The 24,190-nt window shown below is 35.0% G+C and overlaps 1 protein-coding gene across 1 annotated transcript in view; it reads left to right on the top strand.

Moving 5' to 3' along the window:
• The first annotated feature begins 11,053 nt into the window (after positions 1–11,053).
• Positions 11,054–24,190, top strand: part of acap3a (ArfGAP with coiled-coil, ankyrin repeat and PH domains 3a) — a 65,097-nt gene continuing 51,960 nt past the window's right edge. The window contains exon 1 of the mRNA XM_042750092.1: positions 11,054–11,231. Coding sequence (XP_042606026.1) covers positions 11,185–11,231 — 47 coding nt within the window. The 5' untranslated portion in view covers positions 11,054–11,184. The remainder of the gene's footprint in view (positions 11,232–24,190) is intronic.

Genomic DNA, 24,190 nt, shown 5'->3' on the forward strand with positions numbered 1-24,190 from the left:
ATCTCATTAAAAAAGAATACTTCATAAGACCAATAAAAAAAAAACATTTTAGTGAATTGTTGGCCTTCTGGAAAGTATGTTCATTTACTGTACATGTACTCAATACTTGGTAGGGGCTCCTTTTGCTTTAATTACTGCCTCAATTGGGCAAGGCATGGAGGTGATCAGTTTGTGGCACTGCTGAGGTGGTATGGAAGCCCAGGTTTCTTTGACATTGGCCTTCAGCTCATCTGCATTTTTTGGTCTCTTGTTTCTTATTTTCCTCTAGACAATACCTCATAGATTCTCTCTGGGGTTCAGGTCTGGTGAGTTTGCTGGCCAGTCAAGCACACCAACACCATGGTCATTTAACCAACTTTTGGTGCTTTTGGAAGTGTGGGCAGGTGCCAAATCCTGCTGGAAAATGAAATCAGCATCTTCAAAAAGCTGGCCAGCAGAAGGAAGCATGAAGTACTCCAAAATTTCTTGGTAAACGGGTGCAGTGACTTTGGTTTTCAAAAAACACAATGGACCAACACCAGCAGATGACATTGCAACCCAAATCATCACAGACTGTGGAAACATAACACTGGACTTCAAGCAACTTGGGGCTATGAGCTTCTCCACCCTTCCTCCAGACTCTAGGACCTTGGTTTCCAAATGAAATACAAAACTTGCTCTCATCTGAAAAGAGGACTTTGGACCACTGGGCAACAGTCCAGTTCTTCTTCTCCTCCGAGCCCAGGTAAGACACCTCTGCTGTTGTCCTTGGTTCAGGAGTGGCTTAACAAGAGGAATATGACAACTGTAGCCAAATTCCTTGACATGTCTGTGTGTGGTGGCTCTTGATGCCTTGACCCCAGCATCAGTCCATTCCTTGTGAAGATCACTCAAATTCTTGAATCAATTTTGCTTGACAATCCTCATAAGGCTGCGGTTCTCTCGGTTGGTTGTGCAACTTTTTCTTCCACACTTTTTCCTTCCACTCAACTTTCCGTTAACATGCTTGGATACAGCACTCTGTTAACAGCCAGTTTCTTTAGCAATGAATGTTTGTGGCTTACCCTCCTTGTGAAGGGTGTCAATGATTGTCTTCTTGGCAACTGTCAGATCAGTCTTCCCCATGATTGTGAAGCCTAGTGAACAAAACTGAGAGACCATTTTGAAGGCTCAGGAAACCTTTGCAGGTGTTTTGAGTTGATTAGCTGATTTGCATGTCACCATATTCTAATTTGTTGAGATAATGAATTGGTGGGTTTTTGTTAAATGTGAGCCAAGTCCTTAAATCTTAAAGAAAACATAAGACATAATGCTTTACAAAGTCGTGCTACAAAATGTTGAGAGAGGATGTTTGCACCGAACTGCATGACAGATTTTGATGCATTCATCTGTAATGTGCTGTAAGGATGTGTGCTTTGCCCTTGCTCCTTGTACTTTAGGCAAATACACTGGCCTTCTTCAGCAGCTGAAGCATCTCAAGGACAAATGAAAAGTGCTAGGATGGTATAACTGTCGAATCACCAGAAATTCAATGAAACTGAAATTGAGCAGTCACCTTCCATCATGCCCTACATGTGATCTCTCACCTAACAGCCTGATGAATGTGAGTAGTATGTTTAAAAGGAGAGTTGCCTGAATCTAAGGTTGGGAATCTGACCTATAAATATGAGCAGATGGTGTTTCCCGCCCTCACCACCTGCTCAAGAGAAGCTTAGGATTTTCTGGAAACCATGTGAGGTCAGATGCTGTTTGTTTGGCATGTAGAGAGTCGACATGCTTGTAAGAATCCATTCAAACATTAGTAGCAACAACAAATTGCTTGTCTTATTGAGTATACAGAAATACAGAGCGTCAATCCCAAACCAAATCACATGTATTCAGAATTTCCTTTGACTTCTTGTGTACCAATTTAATAGTTAACTCTAAGTTGTAATGTGGCAGAAAGTCTTTGTATGTTGAATTATTGTTAGGGAGGAGAAAAAATTGACCAAATATGTCATTATGATTCAAGCCATGGTTTAAAAATATGTTGAGCTGAACTCAAGAACGAGATGAGTCAGATTCAGTGACGAATCATTCAGACTGACTGGATTTGTGAACTTTTATTACAAGTTCAGACTCAAAAGAAAACCATTTAAATGTTGAATGCATGAACACATCAAATAAGCTAAAGTCTTTAAAACAAATTAAGATTTTCGTCGAGTCACGATTTGAATGACAGAGTTGTCCATCGGATCTCACGAAATTTCACATTTCCGGGGTTTCTCTCAGCAGCGGAAGTCGTCATAAAATTGAGAGAGACTGATAACGGCAGTCAGAAGAGGGAACGATGTCAAATTTACCGTCCCTCCCCTAGGCGCTGCATTAGAAAAACCCTCGAATAAGCATTAACTGTGTTTTTTTTTTCTTTATTTGATACAAAGGTGATATAATACAAAGAATAGTGTTATAAATGTACATACATATGAAAAACTTTCTAGGATTTACGATGCTGGTGATGACGCGCCATTAAGGGTTGCTTGCTGCACGTGCGCTATAGTAGCATTTCTGATATGAACTCTCCACTAGACTGCGGTGGCATTTTCGTCGGTTCAAGTTCTATTTTGTTGCTTTTGTTGTCGCCACTACATAAAAACCATGGTACTAGAATAGATTATTTAGGCCTAAAAATTGTAATCCATTACTGATTCCAAATTATATGACAAAAATTGTAGTTAGTAACGTAATTACACATTTCAGGTAATATAATCAGAATACTTTTAGATTACTTTAGATATCTTTTTTCGCATTGATTTAAATGGGATAATCTTCTACCATATTTATATAAAAATACAAAGAAATATTAAGAAGTAAGAAATAAATTCCATTTGTTGTTATCAACAGAATGAAGCTCAGATTACATCAAAGTTTCCCAAACGGCTTGTGAAGGAACTGCAGGGAGTTTATGAGTTTAATGAAAAGCTAATAATTAATTAAAACATTAAAATGTTCAACTAAAACAAATAACCATAACCAACATCGTTGAACCATGAACATGCAAATGTGATACTTCATTATTAAAATATTTATTTTAAAATCTCAAAAAGACAAAAGCCTTCCAAAGTACTACATGGTAAAATAACCGACTGAGTGATCGTTTAAATAAAAATGAATGTGTTCATCAGTAGTTGATGCAATGTTGAAACACTTCTTCTTAATGAAAATGAAATGATATTTTCAGATCAAGTGGTTAAATGCTTTGTAGCCACCTGATTAAGTATATAAGCAGTATCTATTTTAGAAAGGAAAACTTAAAAGATGAACAGAAGGAATTAGGAGAATCAATAAATCATGAATAAATGATTGCTATTGTGTAAAAAAATAAAAATAAATGTTACCACACAACACATAAAAAGTAACTAGTCTGATTATGAGCATTTTAAAATGTAATTTAATCTAATTACAAGTACTTAATTTTTGGAATCTGATTACATGATAATCCAGATTGCATGTAATCAATTACTGCCCAGCTCTGTAAATATTATCATGCATTAATGATTTTACAGCATGCACAAATTAAACCGAATGATTTTTGTGCTCACTTTAATCTGGCACGCATCCACTAACTGCAAAATAACGAAATGTAACAAAATGTTTGCTCCGTTTTGAATCTTATTAGTACAATTGTCCAGATCCTTCATGCTGATCCTAAAACAAGCTCTGGTCAAATAATCCAACTGACATCATATTTGCAATATGTTTCTCATTGCTACTTCCATTTTTCAGACCCATTAAATGTTTAATTGCTCCCAGATGGTCTAAAAACCAGCTTTATGAGTTTATTTTTTTACTTTTATAACTTGGCATTTAAAAATGCACTTGAGACTTATTTTAAGATGTTGGCATATGGGTCTGTCATTGTCTCATATGTTCTGGTGACTTGGACTGAGCTGCTGAATCTATTTTATGGGAGCAAAAGGATGTTTAGTGAAATTTAGTAGCCTGTGTTGCAAGACTGAGTTATTTCCTGCTAATCAGTTCTGAACGTTTGTCCGTGTAGCCGTTGATTCACTGAGATGATGAATTGTTTGCAGTTTGTGTTTCTGGTGGGAAGAATTTGAATCTCATGGAACAGAAAACTAGAATCAGACTGCAGAAACTGAAACACTTCCCACCAAAAAAGGCCAGAGTATGTACTGAAAAAATGCAAACACACTGAGGATGAATAATGGATCAGAGACAGACCGAATTAGAGAGAGAGAGAGAACATGCATAATATACTGTTGGCAAGAAAGTGGCTGAATCACTCCAGTGGCTTTCAGTTGTAGCACCTGCAGTCAGAAATGATACTGTTACATACGGTGTGTAATCAGTGGAGAGTTTGTGTCTTCCATCTGGAGAAGGAGAGAAAGAGAGAGCACTGGGAAGTGCTGGGATCAAAAGTAGGTCATTCTCCCTGAGACTCACATCTCTCGCAGCAAATCCCCCAATCCACACTGCTGCAGCACATGTGCCTGAGATGAGACAAGAACAGCCAAAATCTGAGCTGACAGGACACAGCGACAGTACAGCTGCTCATGTGCTCTACTGTTCTGCTTTGGCCTATATTGACTTCTATCTATCTATCTATCTATCTATCTATCTATCTATCTATCTATCTATCTATCTATCTATCTATCAACCAACCAACTATCTGTCTGTCTATTGTTTGTCTATCAAACTGTCTGTCTGTCTGTCTGTCTGTCTGTCTGTCTGTCTGCTATCTATCTATCTATCTATCTATCTATCTATCTATCTATCTATCTATCTATCTATCTATCTATCTATCTGTCTATCTGTCTATCTGTCTGTCTGTCTGTCTGTCTGTCTGTCTGTCTATCTATCTATCTATCTATCTATCTATCTATCTATCTATCTATCTATCTATCTATCTACCTATCTGTCTATCTGTCTGTCTGTCTGTCTGTCTGTCTGCTATCTATCTATCTATCTATCTATCTATCTATCTATCTATCTATCTATCTATCTATCTATCTATCTATCTATCTATCTATCTACCTATCTGTCTATCTGTCTGTCTGTCTGTCTGTCTAACTGCTATCTATCTATCTATCTATCTATCTATCTATCTATCTATCTATCTATCTATCTATCTGTCTGTCTGTCTGTCTGTCTGTCTGTCTGTCTGCTATCTATCTATCTATCTATCTATCTATCTATCTATCTATCTATCTATCTATCTATCTATCTATCTATCTATCTATCTACCTACCTATCTGTCTATCTGTCTGTCTGTCTGTCTGTCTGTCTGCTATATCTATCTATCTATCTATCTATCTATCTATCTATCTATCTATCTATCTATCTATCTATCTATCTATCTATCTATCTATCTATCTGAGTTTCTATCTCAATCCCTCAACGTCTGTCTGTCTGTCTGTCTGTCTGTCTGCTATCTATCTATCTATCTATCTATCTATCTATCTGTCTGTCTGTCTGTCTGTCTGTCTGTCTGTCTGCTATCTATCTATCTATCTATCTATCTATCTATCTATCTATCTATCTATCTATCTATCTATCTATCTATCTATCTATCTATCTATCTATCTATCTATCTATCTATCTATCTATCTATCTATCTATCTATCTATCTATCTATCTTATGCACAGGTGGAAGACATGAGCTATTAGAATTTCCTTTATTCTGAACGGTTTATTCTGAATGATCTGCCCAATTAATGAGATTTTAAGATCTTGTTCTTTATAGAATTCTTTATGGAATGCCAGCAAAAATAATGGAACAACTTCAATGGAAAAGATGAAATACTTCTTGTAAATCTCTCTCTCTCTCTCTCTCTCTCTCTCTCTCTCTCTCTCTTCTCTGCCTTTCTTCATTACTAATTTAGACTGCTGACTCAACAGCCACCAAAAAAAAAAAAATCCAGCTTTGATCTGTTAAAGTCGGGGAGAAAGCTCTGGGGAAGAGAGACAGGAGAATGGGAAGTCTCGCTGGATTTGAAAATGCTCTAATTTTAACACCCGTAACAGAGTAGAGGAGGTTTGGCATGCGAGACGCAGCTGCAGGCTGAGAGCAGATACAGACACATGTGCTCTGGTGTCCTCATGATCTCACAGCGGCTGATTCCATCACTGCTGGTGTCCCGAGGCCCAAAATCAGCTTTTCAGTCATGCTGAAATGGAGAACTTGCTGTTTAGTCACATGAATGTTTTGAGTGACTGAAGCCGGCCTGAGTCACTCAAATGACAACACCATGTCGGAGCAGCAGCATTTCGGTCGACGCGAGTTCAAGTCCCGGCCTGAGGTCCTTCATGATCCCGTTCCCCTTTCTCCTCTACTGTCACTTCCCATCTCTTCTCAAACTATTCTTTCAAAATATAGGTAAAAGGTCCAAAAATGTCATTTTAAAAGACAATACAATAGGCTTATCTGGGCTGTTATGTAAGCTTTAATAATGGGAAATGTTTCTGAAAACATAGGGCTGTACATTTTAATCAGAATTAGTAAATGATCTAATCTTCTTTATTGTTGCATTGAGTGAATCTCTGGATGATTGCTTATGGATTTGACTATGCAATCAAATTTACCCTTTAACAGATTTATTTATGTATGTATATATGCATGTATACCTCAAAAAGATTTAGATTTACGCTTAGAACAAGAAAACACAATGTTGAAAAACTTAATAGAGGTACTTTATGCAGTTTTGATTTTAAGGTTAATTTTAACTTGTTTTAAGGATGTTTAGATATTTTTTTCTGGACATTCATGCATTTTAAGTGTGCCCAAAAAAATGAAAAAAAAAATCATAAATAAATAATAAATATTTGTTTATTTATTTGTTATCTTAAATAAAAGTGAAGTGTTTCAGTGTGGTGTTTGTCTGTGCATCATTCTGCAACATTCTGTCTGTAGCACAAATGCTCAGTGATGAATTATGCTGGGATGATTAAGACTTTGAGCTATGCATTTGTTCTAAATCTTAGTATGAGCAATAACAATGTGACTTAACTTTCTAGCCCACCCCAAACAAATTGTCACAGACGGTCCAGGACTATTCTGACATCTCAAGTGCGAAAAAAAAAAAAAGGGAATGACATCATTCCAATTTATGTGCATGGCTTTCCCTGTGTGGGACAAGACTGAACAATAGCTTTCTATAAAGGCCCGGAGAAAAATCCGCGGGCCTGTCCCTCCCCCAGGCTGCCCCATTTCCTGTGAATTAATAATGCCCTCTATTTTTGGCTTCAAAAAGGAAATGCAGGCTGTTGAAATGCTCTAATTTGGTTCTTACCATAAAATGCCATTAGAACAATTGACATGTTCATTTATCTAAATGCTGGCCATCTACTCATGAATGACCTTGTGGATTACAAAGAACAACAGAGATCATTATGAAGAGCCCATGCCAAATATGCCAATTAATTAAGGAGCTCAATTGTGATTATTTCAGATTTAGTATCTACTCCAGGATATGCATTTATTCAATTAGTAAGGTGTGTGTGTGTGTATGCTTAATGAGCATATGGGACTTCTTCCAAAAACATAAAAAAATACATTCAATATACTGTATATGGCCTCATAAGAACATAATATCATAATAAACATCATGTTTTGTTCTGAGTTACGATTTTGAATTAGACAACTCAGTTCTGTCCACTGTAACTTGATAGGCAGCATTGTTTTGCACAAAATCCTCCACAGATGTTTGCATCTTTGCTGTGGCACTTATCACAGCCTGCCAGAATGCAAATCCCTCTTAGTATCAGGTTTCTCTGTGAGATCTACGAACACTTCCAGATTTCAGTCAGTACAGGAACTGTAGTTGTGTTAGTTTATTCTGCCAACTCCAGGGCAGAAATCAGACGGGCTTAGATTCTGTAGAGAACTCAGACCTTCTGACAGTAACACACTGAATCTGTTTTCATAGTAGATTAAGGGTGTGTTCACACTTGGCAGGTTTGGTTCGGTGGGACTCTTGCGCAGTTGCTCTGTTAGTGCGGTTCATTTGAATAAGTGTGAATGTTGCGATCCGGTCTCAGTCTGCTTCTAAACAAACTACGGCGTAGTTCAACTGAATTACAGTATGAATGCAACATGAATCAAAAACAGGATATGATGTCACAAGATACAGTACAACCCTAAAAAGGACAGAATGCGTAAGCAAACCAGGTTCTTCTTGTCATGGGAGGTACAATATGTTGCCCATTAGAGGCATCAGAACCACCGTCTCCTCTGTGAAATTCATGCAGCTGTTTTGAATCCTTTACACATTTTATAAGCTTTTTAGTAGTTCTAAGCTGGTACAAGTACCATCATATGTACACACATGCAACAAGCGCATTTAACCCAGAACACAGCATTTAATTTAACAAAATATAAGTCATAAAAATACACTCCATAAAAGTTGTCCGATCAGGTTGTGACCATATCCTCATGCCTTTTGTATATCTTTAGGTCCAGTGTTAACAATGACAGTGTGAATGCTAAGAGAGCCAATGTCTTTTTTTGGTCCACACCATAATCCCAGCTAAAGTTTCTGGTTCCCAGAACGTTACTGAACAGACGTTCTAACGTTCTAGTTTAGTAAAGTTTTCTTTACATAAATAGAGGTTCCCTGTAAGTTTGGAGAACATTCTTCTAACATTCCCAGGACGTCTCTTCTTTGGTTCCCAAAATATAAACAAAGGGCAACAGGGTAATATTCTGTGATTGCTGGGAAAAACAAATAAAAAACAAATTACAAGTGTAAACGCACCTAAAATGCCTGAACAAATTAAAAAGTACATACTGTGCATTCAAGGTCATGGGTTCAATTCCCAGGTAGGCTAATGCATAAACTGATAAAATGTATATTTGGAATGCAATTTTTGCATTTAGATTTGCTCTGGATAATGCCTAAGTGTAAATCTGATGTAATATTAATGACGCTCAACCGGTCCTTAAATTCTGTGCTTTTTTCGATCAATGAAACCAATATAATTGCCTTGTCTTTGTTTATACCAGATTGTCTAGTGATGAAATATGGCTGGCTAATGTTTATATTTCCACTGAGACTCTTATTCGCTTTATATTCACTCTTGGGGAATATTACAAGCCCTCTAGAAATGTATTTGTGACTGATTCAGCAGTTTTGACCCAGGAGGAACAATCTAGCAACTCAGTTCTGTTACATTAAACCTGTGGTTTGTGCTAAAGATGACAATGAGCATTGCAGGTTTTTCAAGGTCAGCTGATCATCACGTCCTCAGTTTATGTGCCGGTGGTCAGCAAGATGCTAATATACCCAGCTGTTGTCCAGACATTTTATGTGAATTGGTGCTGCTTTCCAGAGCTGAATATGAACTGGAAACATTTTAAACAAGACAGGAAAGAGAGAAGCTGCCAAGTTAAAACATATGTTGAAAGATATCTTCCATGCTGCAGTAAGATTTCCTGAAAGAGCGGAAGGAGGAGAATTCATAGTCTAAACATTCTTGTAGGATGAAAAAAATGACTTACTGTATGTGTATATATATGTAAACGTTCAAACTTTAAAAGCATAACATGAAAACATTCCTCAATGCACTTCAAGGTTTATTTTTACAGTCTGCATCTAATTCCACACAATTGCCTATTGTCAAATCACTTTGCACATTTACAGACTTTAAATACATGAATTACATGTAATCTATGAAAATAAAATCATTATATAACATGTAAAATAGCACATGACCTTTCACAAATGACTAGCCTTTATTGAATGCAAATATAAGATTGACAAGGAGGTGTGTTGAAGCTGAATAGATTTAGGGATCATCTCAAAAATCTAATCACACAAACACTTTCCTTATATTTGTGTATTATAAATGTATTTTTTCCTGTTACTTTCCTTTATTTCTGTCATAAACACACACATGCACATATACAATTATAAGATTTTCTTAGTGTTATTAACCAGAAGCAGTGTTGATCTTTGACATCTTGATTGAGTTTTCATTAGACTTTGATCGGATTTTTATTAAAAACACATTCTAAATACAGTATATGCAATGCAAACTGCAAAAAATAAAAAATAAAATAAAAATAATAATTAAAAAAAAATTGATAAAAGATGTATTCTCAATTTGATAATGTTGAAATGTTACACTATTTATATGGGATTACGGAGCCCTGCACATGACATGCAAAAAAAAAAAAAAAAATTGTGCGCACGATTTATAAATTTGTTCCCTCAATGTACTAAAAAACGTGCACACGATTACTATTGCGTTCCCTCAATTTACGAACGAATTAGTAAATCGTGCGCACAATTTATAAATCGAGGGAACGAATAAGTAAATCGAGGGAACGCAATAGTAATCATGTGCACGTTTTAGTACATTGAGGGAACAAATTAGTAAATCGTGCGCATGATTTAGCCTACTATTTTTTTCCTGAATGTGCGGGGCTCCGTATGGGATAAATCCAAAATTTATTGACCTAAAAAAAAAAGACTTCACAGATCAGAGGTTGCATGAAATTTACACTGCATGAACACTAAAATATACTGAAGTTGTTTGAGTTTAGTCTGGTAAAAAGTCCTTATGCGAAAATGTCAACAATTTTTTTTTTATTATTTTATTTTAGATTTCATTTTTATTTTATTATATTTTAATTCATTTCAATTACATTTAATTTCATTATTTAATTTTATTCTTTATTCTATATCTCGTTTTTAATTTAATTTTAATTTAATTTTATAATTTTGTCATTTTATTTTATTTAGCTTTCACTTCATTATTTTATTTTATTTTGTCTTATATCTAATATCTTTTATTTCATTTCTTTATTTTATATTATCATTTTGTCATTTTATTTTATTTCGTTTTGTTTCATTTTATTTTATTTATATATATATATATATATATATATATATAATATATATATTATATATATATATATATAATTCATTTGATGTGATTTGATTTGATTTTCAAAAATGACTAAACATAAAAAAGACAACACTCACGGTCTAAGGTCTGACGGTAGCAGTTCACGGTTTTAAACGTTTCAGTGAGAGTAGAGAAACTGCGGACAGTCCCTTACTGTAGCATTAGGAGCGAGTCTTGAGCTCCGTGGATTCACTCTCTGCCTGTGGAGTGAAGAGGCTGTAGTACGCGTTTACACTCTTGTTTACTGACGGCGATGAAATTTCAGTTTTAATCTTTGGAAATAAATCGTCCAGGATGACGGTGGATTTTGAAGACTGTATCAAAGATTCACCCCGCTTTCGGTAAGCTGAAATATCAGTTTTCCACGATACGTTTGTGGTGATGAGAGGTTTACATTGAGTTAGTTGGGTGATATTAGTCGCTGTAATTAAATAATGTCATGTTGCAAATGAGATATTACATAGCTTTTATATATTTCCAGTTGCAAGTCTTCAGTTATCTACTATTCTGTTGTTTACTCCATTTAATTTTCGTGAATGATTCAGTTGATCTGTGAGTCTGTGCCATGGAATAGACACTATGAATTCATTATGTGCCAATCCTAGTGAAGCTGAAAAATGCATGCAATTTGAACAGAATTGTTTCTGATTTACTGATTATAATGATTATTTACCCGTGCGTTTTGAAAAGCTGTTCGTAAGGCTCAAATCTGGTCTGAGAACTGAAAGTTCGCAGGTTTGAATGATTGTTCACTTAATTCACTGCTATTGTGCGCAAATCTTGTCTACATAATACTTGATCAATGTGAGGGTGAATACATCATGACAGATTTTTAATTAAAGTGGGACATTAACTTGGGATAAAACCTCTACTAAATGGGTAATTAGTCTGCAATTTGTTGCTTGAGTCATTGATTTTCCCCTAATTACCTGTGAGAACTGCCGATTAGATGTTGCATCACTTCACTTTCACTTTTCACTCACTTTCATTACTCTGGTGCTGAACACTTGGCTTAATGACTGACTTTATGGTCAGGATTTACATCACCAAATCTGTTCATCGAAAGACCTTCTGTGGATGTGATGTTGGTTGTAGTTTCCACCATGTCAGCTGACTGAGCGTGAGAGGGATGTTTGGCCAGCTATCCAATGCCCAGCAGTCATTGATTTTCCATGATACACTCAGCGTGGCTCATATCCCATGCACTAATGTCCTGATGTTCCTCTCTGGGGCTCAGAGTAGTTTTTTGGCTGTGATTACATGGGCACTTAAGGTTGAATCATGCACAGCATTTCTTCATTCTTGTTTCCTTTTTTTTTTCTTTGAGTTAATGCTCAAAATAATGCTTCCTTGTCTTGGCTCTAAATATGAAATTAAAATTTATATGCTAAGGATTTTTTTTTTTTTTTTTTTTGCTCACCAATGCTGCATTTATTTTGTTAAAACGTAAAAAGTAAAAACAGTCATCAATGTATTATCATCAATGTTAAAAACAGTTGCGCTGCTTAATATTTTTTTGTGGAAACTGTAATAATTTTATCTCAAGATTCAGAAGAACAGCATTTATTCAAATTCAAAATATAAGTTATTGTTTACAATTTAGTGCATCCTTGATAAATAAAAACTTAAAATAAAAATAGAAAACAAATATAAGAAAATTAAAAGAAAAATATATAAGATATATGAATATAAAAAATCTTAAATATTTTTTATATATATATATATATATATATATATATAGATAATATAAATATATATATATATTAATATTAAATAGTCAATTTTAAATAAGTACATTTGCTGATATTTCTAAAGCAGAGCGGCTTGATACAATATAAATGTAAATTGTTGAGAAAATTCCTTTCCCATCTGATGGATCTCTTGACAATATATTCCGAGAAGAAGGAGGTACGCTGCTCCAGCGTTATGGTGGAACATGGGATCTAAAGAATTCCGAATGTCCCACGCACTGACTCTAGCTGTGACTGTGGTAAGCACCGAGATCCAGAGGTTAGACAAATAAACCAGCATTCCTTTACACCCACATCCCCTCCTCAGCACCAGCTCCAGTTACTCCCCACGTGAGCGTGCGTGTGAGTAAATGTGTCGGAGTGAGAGTGTGTGTGTTTGAGAGGGCGGCATATATAATCCCTGCTCCTAATCAAAGACTTCCAGACTGGGAAGCAGCACCATAATGGATGCCATCTGGCTGTCTGAGTCAGGGCTCCGCAATCTCTTCTGGGATTTTCAGGAACTTTCTAATGTTTATGAAGAAACTAGATTGTTAAATCTTCTCAAGAAGCCACAGAGTTTGAGATGTCAGTCGTATCTGAGCACAAACATACATTAATGCTTTGGGTGAGCGAGGGGACTTACATTGCCCAAAGGAGCAATTAGGACACAAACACTGAGTGAATACTGCGAAATCATTCTAATATGCTGATTTGATACTCAAGAAACATTTCTGATTATTATCAATGAAAACAGTTGTGCTGTTTAATATTTTATTATTTTATTATTATAACCTTGATACATTTTTTGGATTCTTTGATGAATAAAAAGTTAAATAAATAAATATATATATATATATATATATATATATATACATTTTTATGGAAATCTTTTCTGTCACCTTTGATTAATTTAATGCATCCTTGCTGATTAAATTATTGTATAAAATATTATTAACTTAAATAATTTGTAAAAATTTGAGAGTGGTTCAAGCCTTGATTAGCATCCTGGACACAAGCACTGTATTAAGGGCCTTTGTATGGAGGTAAAAGCTGTTATGTAAGATCCCAGGATGTTTCTCATCTAAAACATTTAATACAATCTACTTTCTTCACTTGTTCCTGCATGCTGCGCATTACCTCTGCATGGCTAGATTCACACACTGACTCTTCACATGGCATTCATGCATCCACACCCTGTACAATTATCCACCCCTGTCATCTGGAGCAATTCTATTCCTGCCAGTATATCTGGCAACCCTCAAAGACCTTGCACTTTGGACGCAGACCCATCCAGTCACTCTGTGAATGGTCGTTTGAAAGGTCAAGGCCACAAAAGCGCCAGTAGGTTTTGCATTAAAAAAAGTCTATTTTCTTTGTGCTCAATCAAAAATGAAGTTCATAATGGAGGTTATCGGTGTCATTTTTGTGCAGTTTTCAGATTCCGATTATACATCTAACAAATACGGAGCAGATTGTAGCCAACCGACTAAATATTATTCATCATTCCTGACTCAAGTCTACTGTGTCACCTTCCTTTCCAACCACCACTGAGAGCGAACCAATGCATTCCAGCGCCTGGACAGAAGTTATTAATTTCATTACATCTCCTGAACTTTCACTTCCAATCTCCAGTTTCATTTGAGGCCTTTTACTGTCTGGCGAAACACAAAGCACATTCGAGCCAATGTTGTTTGGGTGTGCTAACCTTAATGGTTCAATCAATAAAGTATCTTGCGCAATGACTCGCTGGAGTACGGACTGATGTTTTTGTTTTTTTAAGCTCCATCCTGTGATGCTTTTTAAGTTACTTTATTGTTTTGTTCAGTGCACTAGAGGCTTTTGCTTGTGTAAAATGGTTATGAGAGGTCACTGCGGCTATATTTGTCCATGACCACTGAAACCATCTCTACAAGACTGCATTTAACAAGTAAGAGACCTATCATCATATAAGAGCTTTTATTATCATTCTTATAAAAAATATCGGCATAAAACATTCAGTGGACACTGTGCAGCTTATATTTAGGCTATTTGAAAGAGGCTTATATGTGTTTTAGTTCAATTATGCTACAAGTGCTTTTAATATCAAGTACTAGGGATGCACAATCAAAATATACACAATATATCAACAAATATTGTATATATTTTGTCCTACTGTATATCAGATATTTTATTGTGCATGCTTGGTCCTATATTTACATCTATTTTTTTTAACTATTTTAACTAAAAACTATTTTTAGATCACATTTGTCAAAATCTTATGCTCAGTTCATCTTTAAAAACACTACTAATTTTATAACATTGTTAAATATAATCATTTGCGAATCTCAAAATGAATATCCAATTTTATACTGTACACTGTAATGTTGCAGTGCCTAAATTCACTTTTAGCATTTGCCATTATTGATTTGATTTTATGTTTGTTTTGTTTCATGTTTTAATTGTTGTTATACATATACACACACACACACACACACACACACACACACACACACATACAAATCTACATATACATTACATAAGTCTTGAATGGAGCTGCTGTTTATAATATAAATGTCATTGCCTCTCTATCAAAAAATCCTTTTAAAGTTCCTGGAAACCTCAGTCCTTGTGACTTTGAGTGTCATTGAGTCTTGAATGGAGCTGCTGTTTATATGTATGGGGCATATTGTGGGAAGAGGGCACATCCTCGTCCTGTTGCTGTGACCTGCAGCATAAGTTCAGTTTATGATTCACATGTGTCGTCTCCAGCTCGATGCAGAATGTTCTCATTGTTCATGATGCCTCTCTGTCACACTGGCTCCTTTCACTGAGACCGATCAATTGGGTCAACATGATTAGAGACCAACAGCTGGTTGATGTATGGCTTCTCATGATCATGTGAGGACTGTAAGACCCAGTCACACCACGGGAGCACTTTTGGACTTGTGTACAGATTTAATTAAGCCACTAGGTCAGCTGAGTTTTGTTTGATGTGAAATTACAAAGACCAAAAACACATTTTACACAAACATGAATGCATTACACCAAGTTTTAGTACATATTTAATGTTGATTCTTCAAAGACTATCACAAAAGTTAAAATGTTTGTTTATACTATAGCTAACTTGTACTATTTTTTTTTTTTTTTACGTTAATGGATGCCTAAATTATATTAAAATGCATATATGAATGTATTTTAAAATGTGTCACATGATCCTTCAGAAATCATTCTAATGTGCTGATTTGGTGCAGGATTTCTTATTATGAATGTTGAAAGTGTTTGCTTTTTAACATTTTTATTTTATTGTTTTGTTTTGTTTTGTTTTGTTTGGGTTTTATTTGTCATGTATATTCATTGTTCGTGCCCATGACGATTTACAGTCCGAACTGCTTTTTACTCCAATTTTACAAAATGAGCTCATTAATCTGTGATCACAGATCATTTTAACCCTGCTTTAGAGTTATTTTGAGCAGATTAAGTGTGTTGTCAACATGTGTCTTAGATAACTGTTGCATATCCTGTATACTAAATACAGACTGTAATTAGTGTCAGGAGAACATATCTGCCAAAGAAAGCTGACTAAAGATAGGGAATGGATTGCTTTATTTATAAACATTATAAACCCTTTGTACAAGCTGCTCTGAAAGTGTGCTAGACCATCAACCAGGGTTGTTATAGTTAACTAAAATAAAAACCATAATGTGTGTGTGTGTGTGTGTGTGTGTGTGTGTGTGTGTGTGTACATACATACATATACCTAAATTAGTAACTTAAACTTATTTTATTTCAGTTAGAGTTGCCATTAAAATAACTAAACCTGAAATAAAAAATAATGAAAACTATATCAAATGACAAACACACACAATAAAAAATAAATAAAACTTTAACTAAAATTAAAAATAATTAAAATATTTATAAAAATTATACTTATAGCTAAATGATACTAAAATAACACTGCCATTAACCAGTCATTTGATGCATACTGCACATAAAAAGTCAAACTGTTTTTAGGTTTGAAAGAAATCTTGCAGCATGTCCTCAGAGAGGCGGTTGTTCGGTACGGTTTTGCACTTGTTCCTGAAGAGTTGCTGTTGCTTTGAGCTGGAAGGGATTTCTGCAACATGCTCTTATTTCTTCTGCTCTACTTCATATTGACCTCCTTCTGTTCTGAATGTGTGCCAGCAGGGCCACCATCTTCCTTACCTCCACAGACCCAGATGACCCTCCCGTAATTGGGCTGCGAGCCTCTGTGCTGAACGACCGCAGTGTGGTCATAACAGGTTTCCTGACCAATTATAGGTCGCCTTCAAGATCTTATAGCCTGATTCTAATATAGATAAGAGTATCTGGGCTAATTAAAATAATAAGCACACACAGTGATTGCACAGTTTTGATCTTGAATCAATGTGCATCGCCTCTTTAGCTCTGTGTATTGAGCTAATTAGATGCCCCTCAGTCCCTCAAGGCCGTCCCGTTGATTTAATCTTTCTACTTTTACATGATTAAATAAGACGCTGTGAGCATGTCATTGAGACCGATGGAGACGTTCTTCTCATCTACGAGGGTCACTGATTTGTCTTGTCTTTTCCTTGTGGGACGACGGGCTCAATGTGAAAACAACAGCGATTAGGTCAGCAGTTTGAACGTTTCAGCTAATCATGGATTAGCCCACATTCCCCCTGAACACGGTCCCGGGACGTCAAGGTGTGTCAGGACAGCTGTTTGATCACCGCTGCTTGATCCAACTGCTCCTGATCCAATGAAAATCGTGAAAACAATGTTCGATGACTCATCTTTAATAATCAGAGTAATGTGCATAATATATATATAGCTGCATAGGCTGCATTTATTTAATAAAAACTACAGAAAATTATTACAACTTAAAATAAGTTTTCGATTTTAAAATATTTATATTTATATTATAATATACGATTTTTAATGTATAGCTACATTATATTATACACATGAACTGTAACACACACACATATGTATATAAATAAAAAAAATATATATAAATACTACACAATGTTTGGAAATAATTAAGATTTTGAAAGAAGGCTTTATTTTATGCCGTAAAAAATTAAACAACTAATATTTGATTTTAAAAGGTATTACAATTTTAAACACACCCACACACTTTTTATATGTTTTTTAAAGTGGTCACCAAATTCCCCACATTTCCACAATTATACATTAATCATCATATATCAAATTAAAATGCAAATACATTCTATTACAGAAATTTGGTTCAAAATTCTAAATTTAAGATAAACAAAACAACACCCTTTTTAACTTATCAAAATCAGCTCCGTTTACAGCAAGCTGTTTTGTTGCATGTTCCTTTAAATGCAAATGAGCTCTGCTGACCCCGCCCCCTCTTCCAAGCCGCTCTCTGAGAGACTGTAAACTTTAGCTGCATTCATTGTGAAATTTGCTAACTAGCACATTATTAGGAAAGGCGATATGTAAAGATTCATAAAAGAACCTTATACTAACAGCTTCTGTAGGTGAGGCTGGATCACGAATGATTCTGAACACCTTAGTAACCATATGGCATGTCTAGTTTTTTTGCTGCTGTGATAAACTCATCGAGTGCCGACTGCATTCCTTCCCCTCCAGGAAATGAGATGAGCCTGTAGATCTTTGACAGTCAGGATTTCTTAAGCTAGCCAGGCTCAGGACAGCCGTCGGAGGATTCCTTCCATGTGATGATAGAACTGTGTGAAACAAACCAGTCCCAGGACATGCAGTTGACTTCAGAGGAAGAGTCATCTGCAAAGGATTGTGGGGGAGTTTGCATAGTTCTATGGCTTAGGATCTGAGAAAGAGACCATGAGATTCCCATTCCTATCCTTGATTTGGAAGAATTTAGATATTTGAAGTGTAAATGGGAGTTTCTTTTACTGTGTTTACTTTGGTCCCACCACTGTGTCCTTTCCACCACATCTCAAATATTCTGTTGTGAACACTGGATTGTGATTAGTATTACAGTACTTATATACTACTATAGTATTTATTACTATTTCAAATTCTTTTATTTTTATATTTTTAGTTTTCATTGCAGTTTTCGGTTTTAGTGAATTTTTTTTTTTTTTTTAATTTTGATTACTTTTTGTTTTTCTGTTATCTGTTAAATAATTTTTAGTTGCCAAGCCAACATCCCTAATTGTCTTTCTTTTCCTTTTTTTTCTTTTTTTTTTTTTTTAAAAACGAATAGCTTTATTTTATTCTTCTTTGGCTTAATTAAATTCACAAATAAATTTTAAATACTATTTTAATTATAAATAACAACACTGATTATAATGAAAATTACTTAAAAAATAATTCTGCATAATTTGACAAAATTAAATATTGATTGAATGGAAAAAACAGTTTTTACCTTGATTTTTCTTTATTTTGTTTCATATTTCATCTCAATCTCTTACCAGATAATTTTCTCTTTTATATAAAATTTATTAGAAGCAAAATTATTCAGTGGGGTGGAAATGACAATTTTTATTTATTTATTTATAACAATTAATTTTCATGCAATAAATATTGAAATTCTTTATTTACCTAGGCCTATTGGTTTAGATTATGCTTTATATATTCATATACTTTTATGATGGATTTCAGAGTTTAAGATGGTAAAGACAACAAAATCATAACATAAAATACATTTGTGGTTGCAAATGGCAAGAAAAGCAAAAAAGACCATTCTGCTACAATACAGCAAAAATGAAGCAGTTGAAATCTCTTATTTATAATAACCTTGAGACATGAAAGTGCCTAAAGTTGAAGAAATGCCCCAATATAAACACATTTTGTGTCTCAAACTGTCCCTGAATGTTGGTTGTGATCTTGAAACCTTTAATGTTTTCCATAAATCATCAACAGAAGAGCATGAAGGTGAATGAGAGCACTAAGACCCTGTAAGTCATGTTAAACAGACTAAACTTATGAGGCTGAGCTGATGTCATTACAGGCTTTTGTGCGCACGGCTCTGTGTGAAGCCTGGCAGTCCTTCGTTTCTACAAAAGCTCAATAGCCTCTCCATTCACACACCGCCACACAAAGGCAGTGCATTCTGAGCAGTTTGCACATCTACGTTTATGCAACATCCTGGAAGAGATGCCACCGTGAGTGAGGACCCTAGAGTGCAAGCGGTTTATTAAGCGAAAGGAAATCTAATAACACGGCCGTATGACTCAGTTTGCTTCCTGCTCGTGTTTGGCTAATGATGGAGGTTTGTTTTGTTGAGTCACAACACAGTCCTTTGTTGATGGTTGCACAGCGCACAGGAAAAGGGAAAAAAATAGGGTGAGATTTTGTTTTGGAGGCAAGCTAAGGCTGGGAAACCTGAAACCAAAGTTAAATTGGCAAACAAGTGGTTCTTAAAAAGAATGTACATAGTGTGCATTTGATCTCAATTGCTCTCAGATTTCTTCCTTTAAAGAGTAAATCTAGCGCTCACTTTTTACACTATAAAAATGTTTTTTTTTCGAAGGTTGTTGGAGTATATTTTACAAGAAACTGCTATTTCAGTCTTTGTAGGCAAAAAAAATAAGGTGTAGAAACAATTTTCAATCAGAAATTGCTAGTAAATTTCACAAAGGAGCAGCAAGTAACAAAAAAAAAAAAAAAAAAATTAATCAAAAAAAAAAAAAAAAACATTATCTCCTAAAAAAAACTTCAGTAATCTGCTTTGTTTACTGTACAGCTTTCAAAAATCATTTTTTTATGGTGTACTTCAATATTTTGTGCAGTTTCTCTGTAATTAATTGCAAAATGTTTTTGACACAAACATTTTTAGTACACTTATTCAAATTTTTTAATAAAACATTTTTAGAGTACATTTTAAAAAGAAAATATTTCACATCTAATTCAATGTGCTACTTTGTTTCTTTTAAATTATTTGTGAAATTTACTCCTTTTATGATTAAATGTTTTAAAGCCATTTTGTTTCAGTGGACAGCAGGAGGTCACTGTAAAGAGTTTCCCATGAAGCCCCCCTGTTGATAGATGATGCAGTCTTTCTAAGTCCGTCTCCACAGGAAGAACAACATGAAGCCCTTTATTCAATGCTAGGAACTCTAAGATATGCAGCATTTCTTAAAGTACTAATAAACAACCTCCAATCCCTCAAAACATGGGTAAAGCAGTTAAAAGCCCCCTAGCGTGACCAACAGGTGGATGCAATGGTTCTCAATTAGGATTATCATCATCCACCCACTCCCATCTTTCCCTTCTGCTGACCCGCACAGGAAGTTCACAGCAGGCAGCATCTCAGCGGGTGGTTAGGAGTTTGTTAATCTCTTATAATGGATTAGTCATGTATGCTGTAACCGGTACTTAACAAAGTAGTCAAAACTGCAATTAACAAATCATTACATTAAATCACCTTAATCAACTCGATAAACAAACGTACTTAACAAAGTATGACGTGAACGTACTTTTTGCAGTGCGATGTATGATTCTTTTTAGTGAATCAGCTGAATCAACTGGTGAATCAGACTGATTCGCTCTTTAGACTCAGGTCTGAATCATGGAGTGAATCAACTTAGTGAAACACAGGTTATGTCTGACTGAAGCTGAGAAGCAGTACTGTTATTTGTACTTTTTAAAAAGAATGAAAGCCTAAAAATACAAGCTTGTAAGTAAGTAAATACATAGTTAAATCATTTCTTTTTGTAGTTCATTCAAATAATCGGGAAGTCGAGAACGAGACGCAAAAAATCTCAACTGATATTGCATCCAAATAATTCACTCTACAAATAGGTCAGCTCAGAAAGATCAAGCGCATTGCATTGTGGGATACTGTGAACTTGGGCTGTATACTGAGACGTTACAAATGTAGCTCATGCATTTAAAAAAATAAATTTTGCTATATTATTTATATGCTATTATAGAATTGATTAATTTTAAATTACATTTTTGATGTTTTCAGATTGCATTATAATTAATTTTTAGGAGTTTTTATGTGCTTGTCATTTTTTATTAGTATAATATTCTAATTTAGAATATTCTGAATTTTTTATTTCAGTTTTAATTTCAGTAAGTTTAGTGTTTATTTAATTGCCAAAAGGTGACGGTTCTGTTTTTCTCTTTTCACTGTTCTTTTTTAAGTTCAAGTTTTCATCTAATATTTAGATTTTATTTTATTTTACTAAAAACCATGCTTTTTTAGTTTTGGTTAACAATAAGCATACTGAATGCTACATTGCTCTGTAAATGGTTGATAATATGTCAAATATACCAAATGTTTTGTGCAAAGACATTCTTACTGAAATTATACAACACTTATTCTGGGAGAAAAACATAAATCCAAATCCAGTTTCCCTATGGGAAGATACATTTTAAATGGACGTGATGGTATGCTTATATAAAAATGGATGGGAGAAATTGTAACACTTTAGCCCCGCCTTACAGTTAAAACAGCCAATCACATTTTTCATAGGCATGTGTATAAATAACCAGCCTTTAAGGTCATAGGTCATGTCTTAAGACAGTATGACATAGAGAACAATGCACTGCAGTTTTTTTTTTTATCAATTTAAAGTACTAAAGTATATTATAGTATATTAAGAGTTCGTTTTAACTGGATTTTTTCACAATTTGGAACTGTGGATTAGAACCAGCTTCAACTGACTGTACTTTTCTGATTGATGTACTCGACTCTGTACAGTACAGTAAAGAGGAACCGCTCCGGCGGAAGTCCAGAGAGGGAACCTGGCATTAACCAGACTTCTTTATTTTTATTTCTTCCCCCTGAATGTTTGTCCTGTATCTAACGGTTCCTCTCCCGCTGAAGGAGCACATTCGTGAATCACGTCGCTCCGTCTGGGTCTGTTTCTGGGATGTTGCTGAATCACATCTGGAGCTCTTTCAGGCATCTGGTTCTATTCGGGACAAACCCACTCACTTTCTCAGCACGCTCGGGGTCTTTCCCTCTGCGCTGCTCCGTCCTGTCCCTGTGCAGCACAGGAAGCGAATGTGGATGATGGTGGCCTACTGGAATATTAACGAAGGTTCAGCAAAGTCAGCAGGGTGCACGCGTGTGTGTGTGTGTGTGTGCTTTATTCACAGCACCCAAAGCTCCATTCAAATTGAGTGAGCCAGGTTTTTCAAAAGCAGTACAATAGCACATTGTAACATACAGTTGTTGTGTACAACATTCTTTGCAGTTGAATAATAACAATATCCATAGTAGTGCACAACGTTGAGTGTCCTCTTGCTTTATTAAAATGAGGAATATGATGCAAAACAACAATGTTCAACTGTTGCAAATAGTTAAATATGTAAATTTACGAATAATAATAGTCACCAAATTTTTTATTTAATTATTAATTTTTGCATTTTTTTCCCACTTATCGATAATCACAAGACTGCCTAAAAATTGTAAGACTATGGGTTGGTAAATATCCTAAATGTTGTTTATCAGGTGAAGATAATAACAATTTTAGGCATTACACAGATTTTTGATCTTTATTTAATAAACACCATAATAAACACCTTAACTTACATTTTTTATCTTTTAACTTGTTGTTCAGTGAGTGCATTGATGTGTCTGTGTGTTTTTTTACATCAAAAAGTGAAGAAAATCCATGTGTTCAAATTTTTTTTTTTTTTTTTTTTGTTTTAATGTTTAAGTTTGATTTTTATTTTTAATATTAAAATTACATTGAAATTGGAAATCACTCAAAAAATCAAAATTAGTAACAATAACTATAATAATAGACAATACTCTAATCTTTAATGTTTAAACGTTTTGTGAAAGTAATTTTTTTTTTTTTTTTTTTTTTTTAGAGAAGCTTCCTATGTTTTGTAACATAAATGTCTTTACTGTCACTTTTTATCACTGTAAAGCATCCTTGCAGAATAAAAGGATTAATTAAAAAAAAAAAATCTTACTGACCTTATACTTTTAAACTGTTGTTAGACAAAAAAAATTATATAATCAATTCCTGCATTACAAGCTCAGTTAATGCTCATTAGTGTGCTCCGTGTAATTGTTGAATGCTTTCCCTTCATCTGTGGCATTGCGTCAATGTTACATTGAGGACTTTTGAGTCTCAGGAGAGTCTGTGGTTTGAGTTTAGGCTCAATGAGGCTTGAGGGAACTTCCTCTTCCCGCTGCAGGCCTATTTGCACACTGATGCAAGCTCGATTCCCAAAAGACCTGCTGCCACTTCCAAGAGCGCTAAATATACTGTACACCGACCACATCCATCAGTGTGGAACAGCTGAGCTGACATTTCTTCAAAACCTCAGGGGTTGACACATTTCTTGTACTTGCAATCAATGACTTAGATTGTAATATAAGTAGTTCATTTACTCACAAAAAATTGTAATGTTTAAACTTTTAATTAAATACTTCCATGAAATTTGAATGGAGAAAATGAAAAAGAGTTGGCGTCCACCGTTGCTTGTATATGCTGTGATGAATATCAGTGTGTATAGGATGGACTGCACTAGCTTCCTGTCACGTGACTGGCGTACGCTGGTTTACATCACATTTGGAAAGTTTATCAACATCCTGGTCAGGGTGACAGCATGGTGACGTCTAGAGCTTATTATTGAACCCAATTTTCAGGAAGCACCTGGAGGAA

Source organism: Cyprinus carpio, chromosome B23 (assembly GCF_018340385.1).
Source record: "Cyprinus carpio isolate SPL01 chromosome B23, ASM1834038v1, whole genome shotgun sequence".
Classification (NCBI taxonomy): domain Eukaryota; kingdom Metazoa; phylum Chordata; class Actinopteri; order Cypriniformes; family Cyprinidae; genus Cyprinus; species Cyprinus carpio.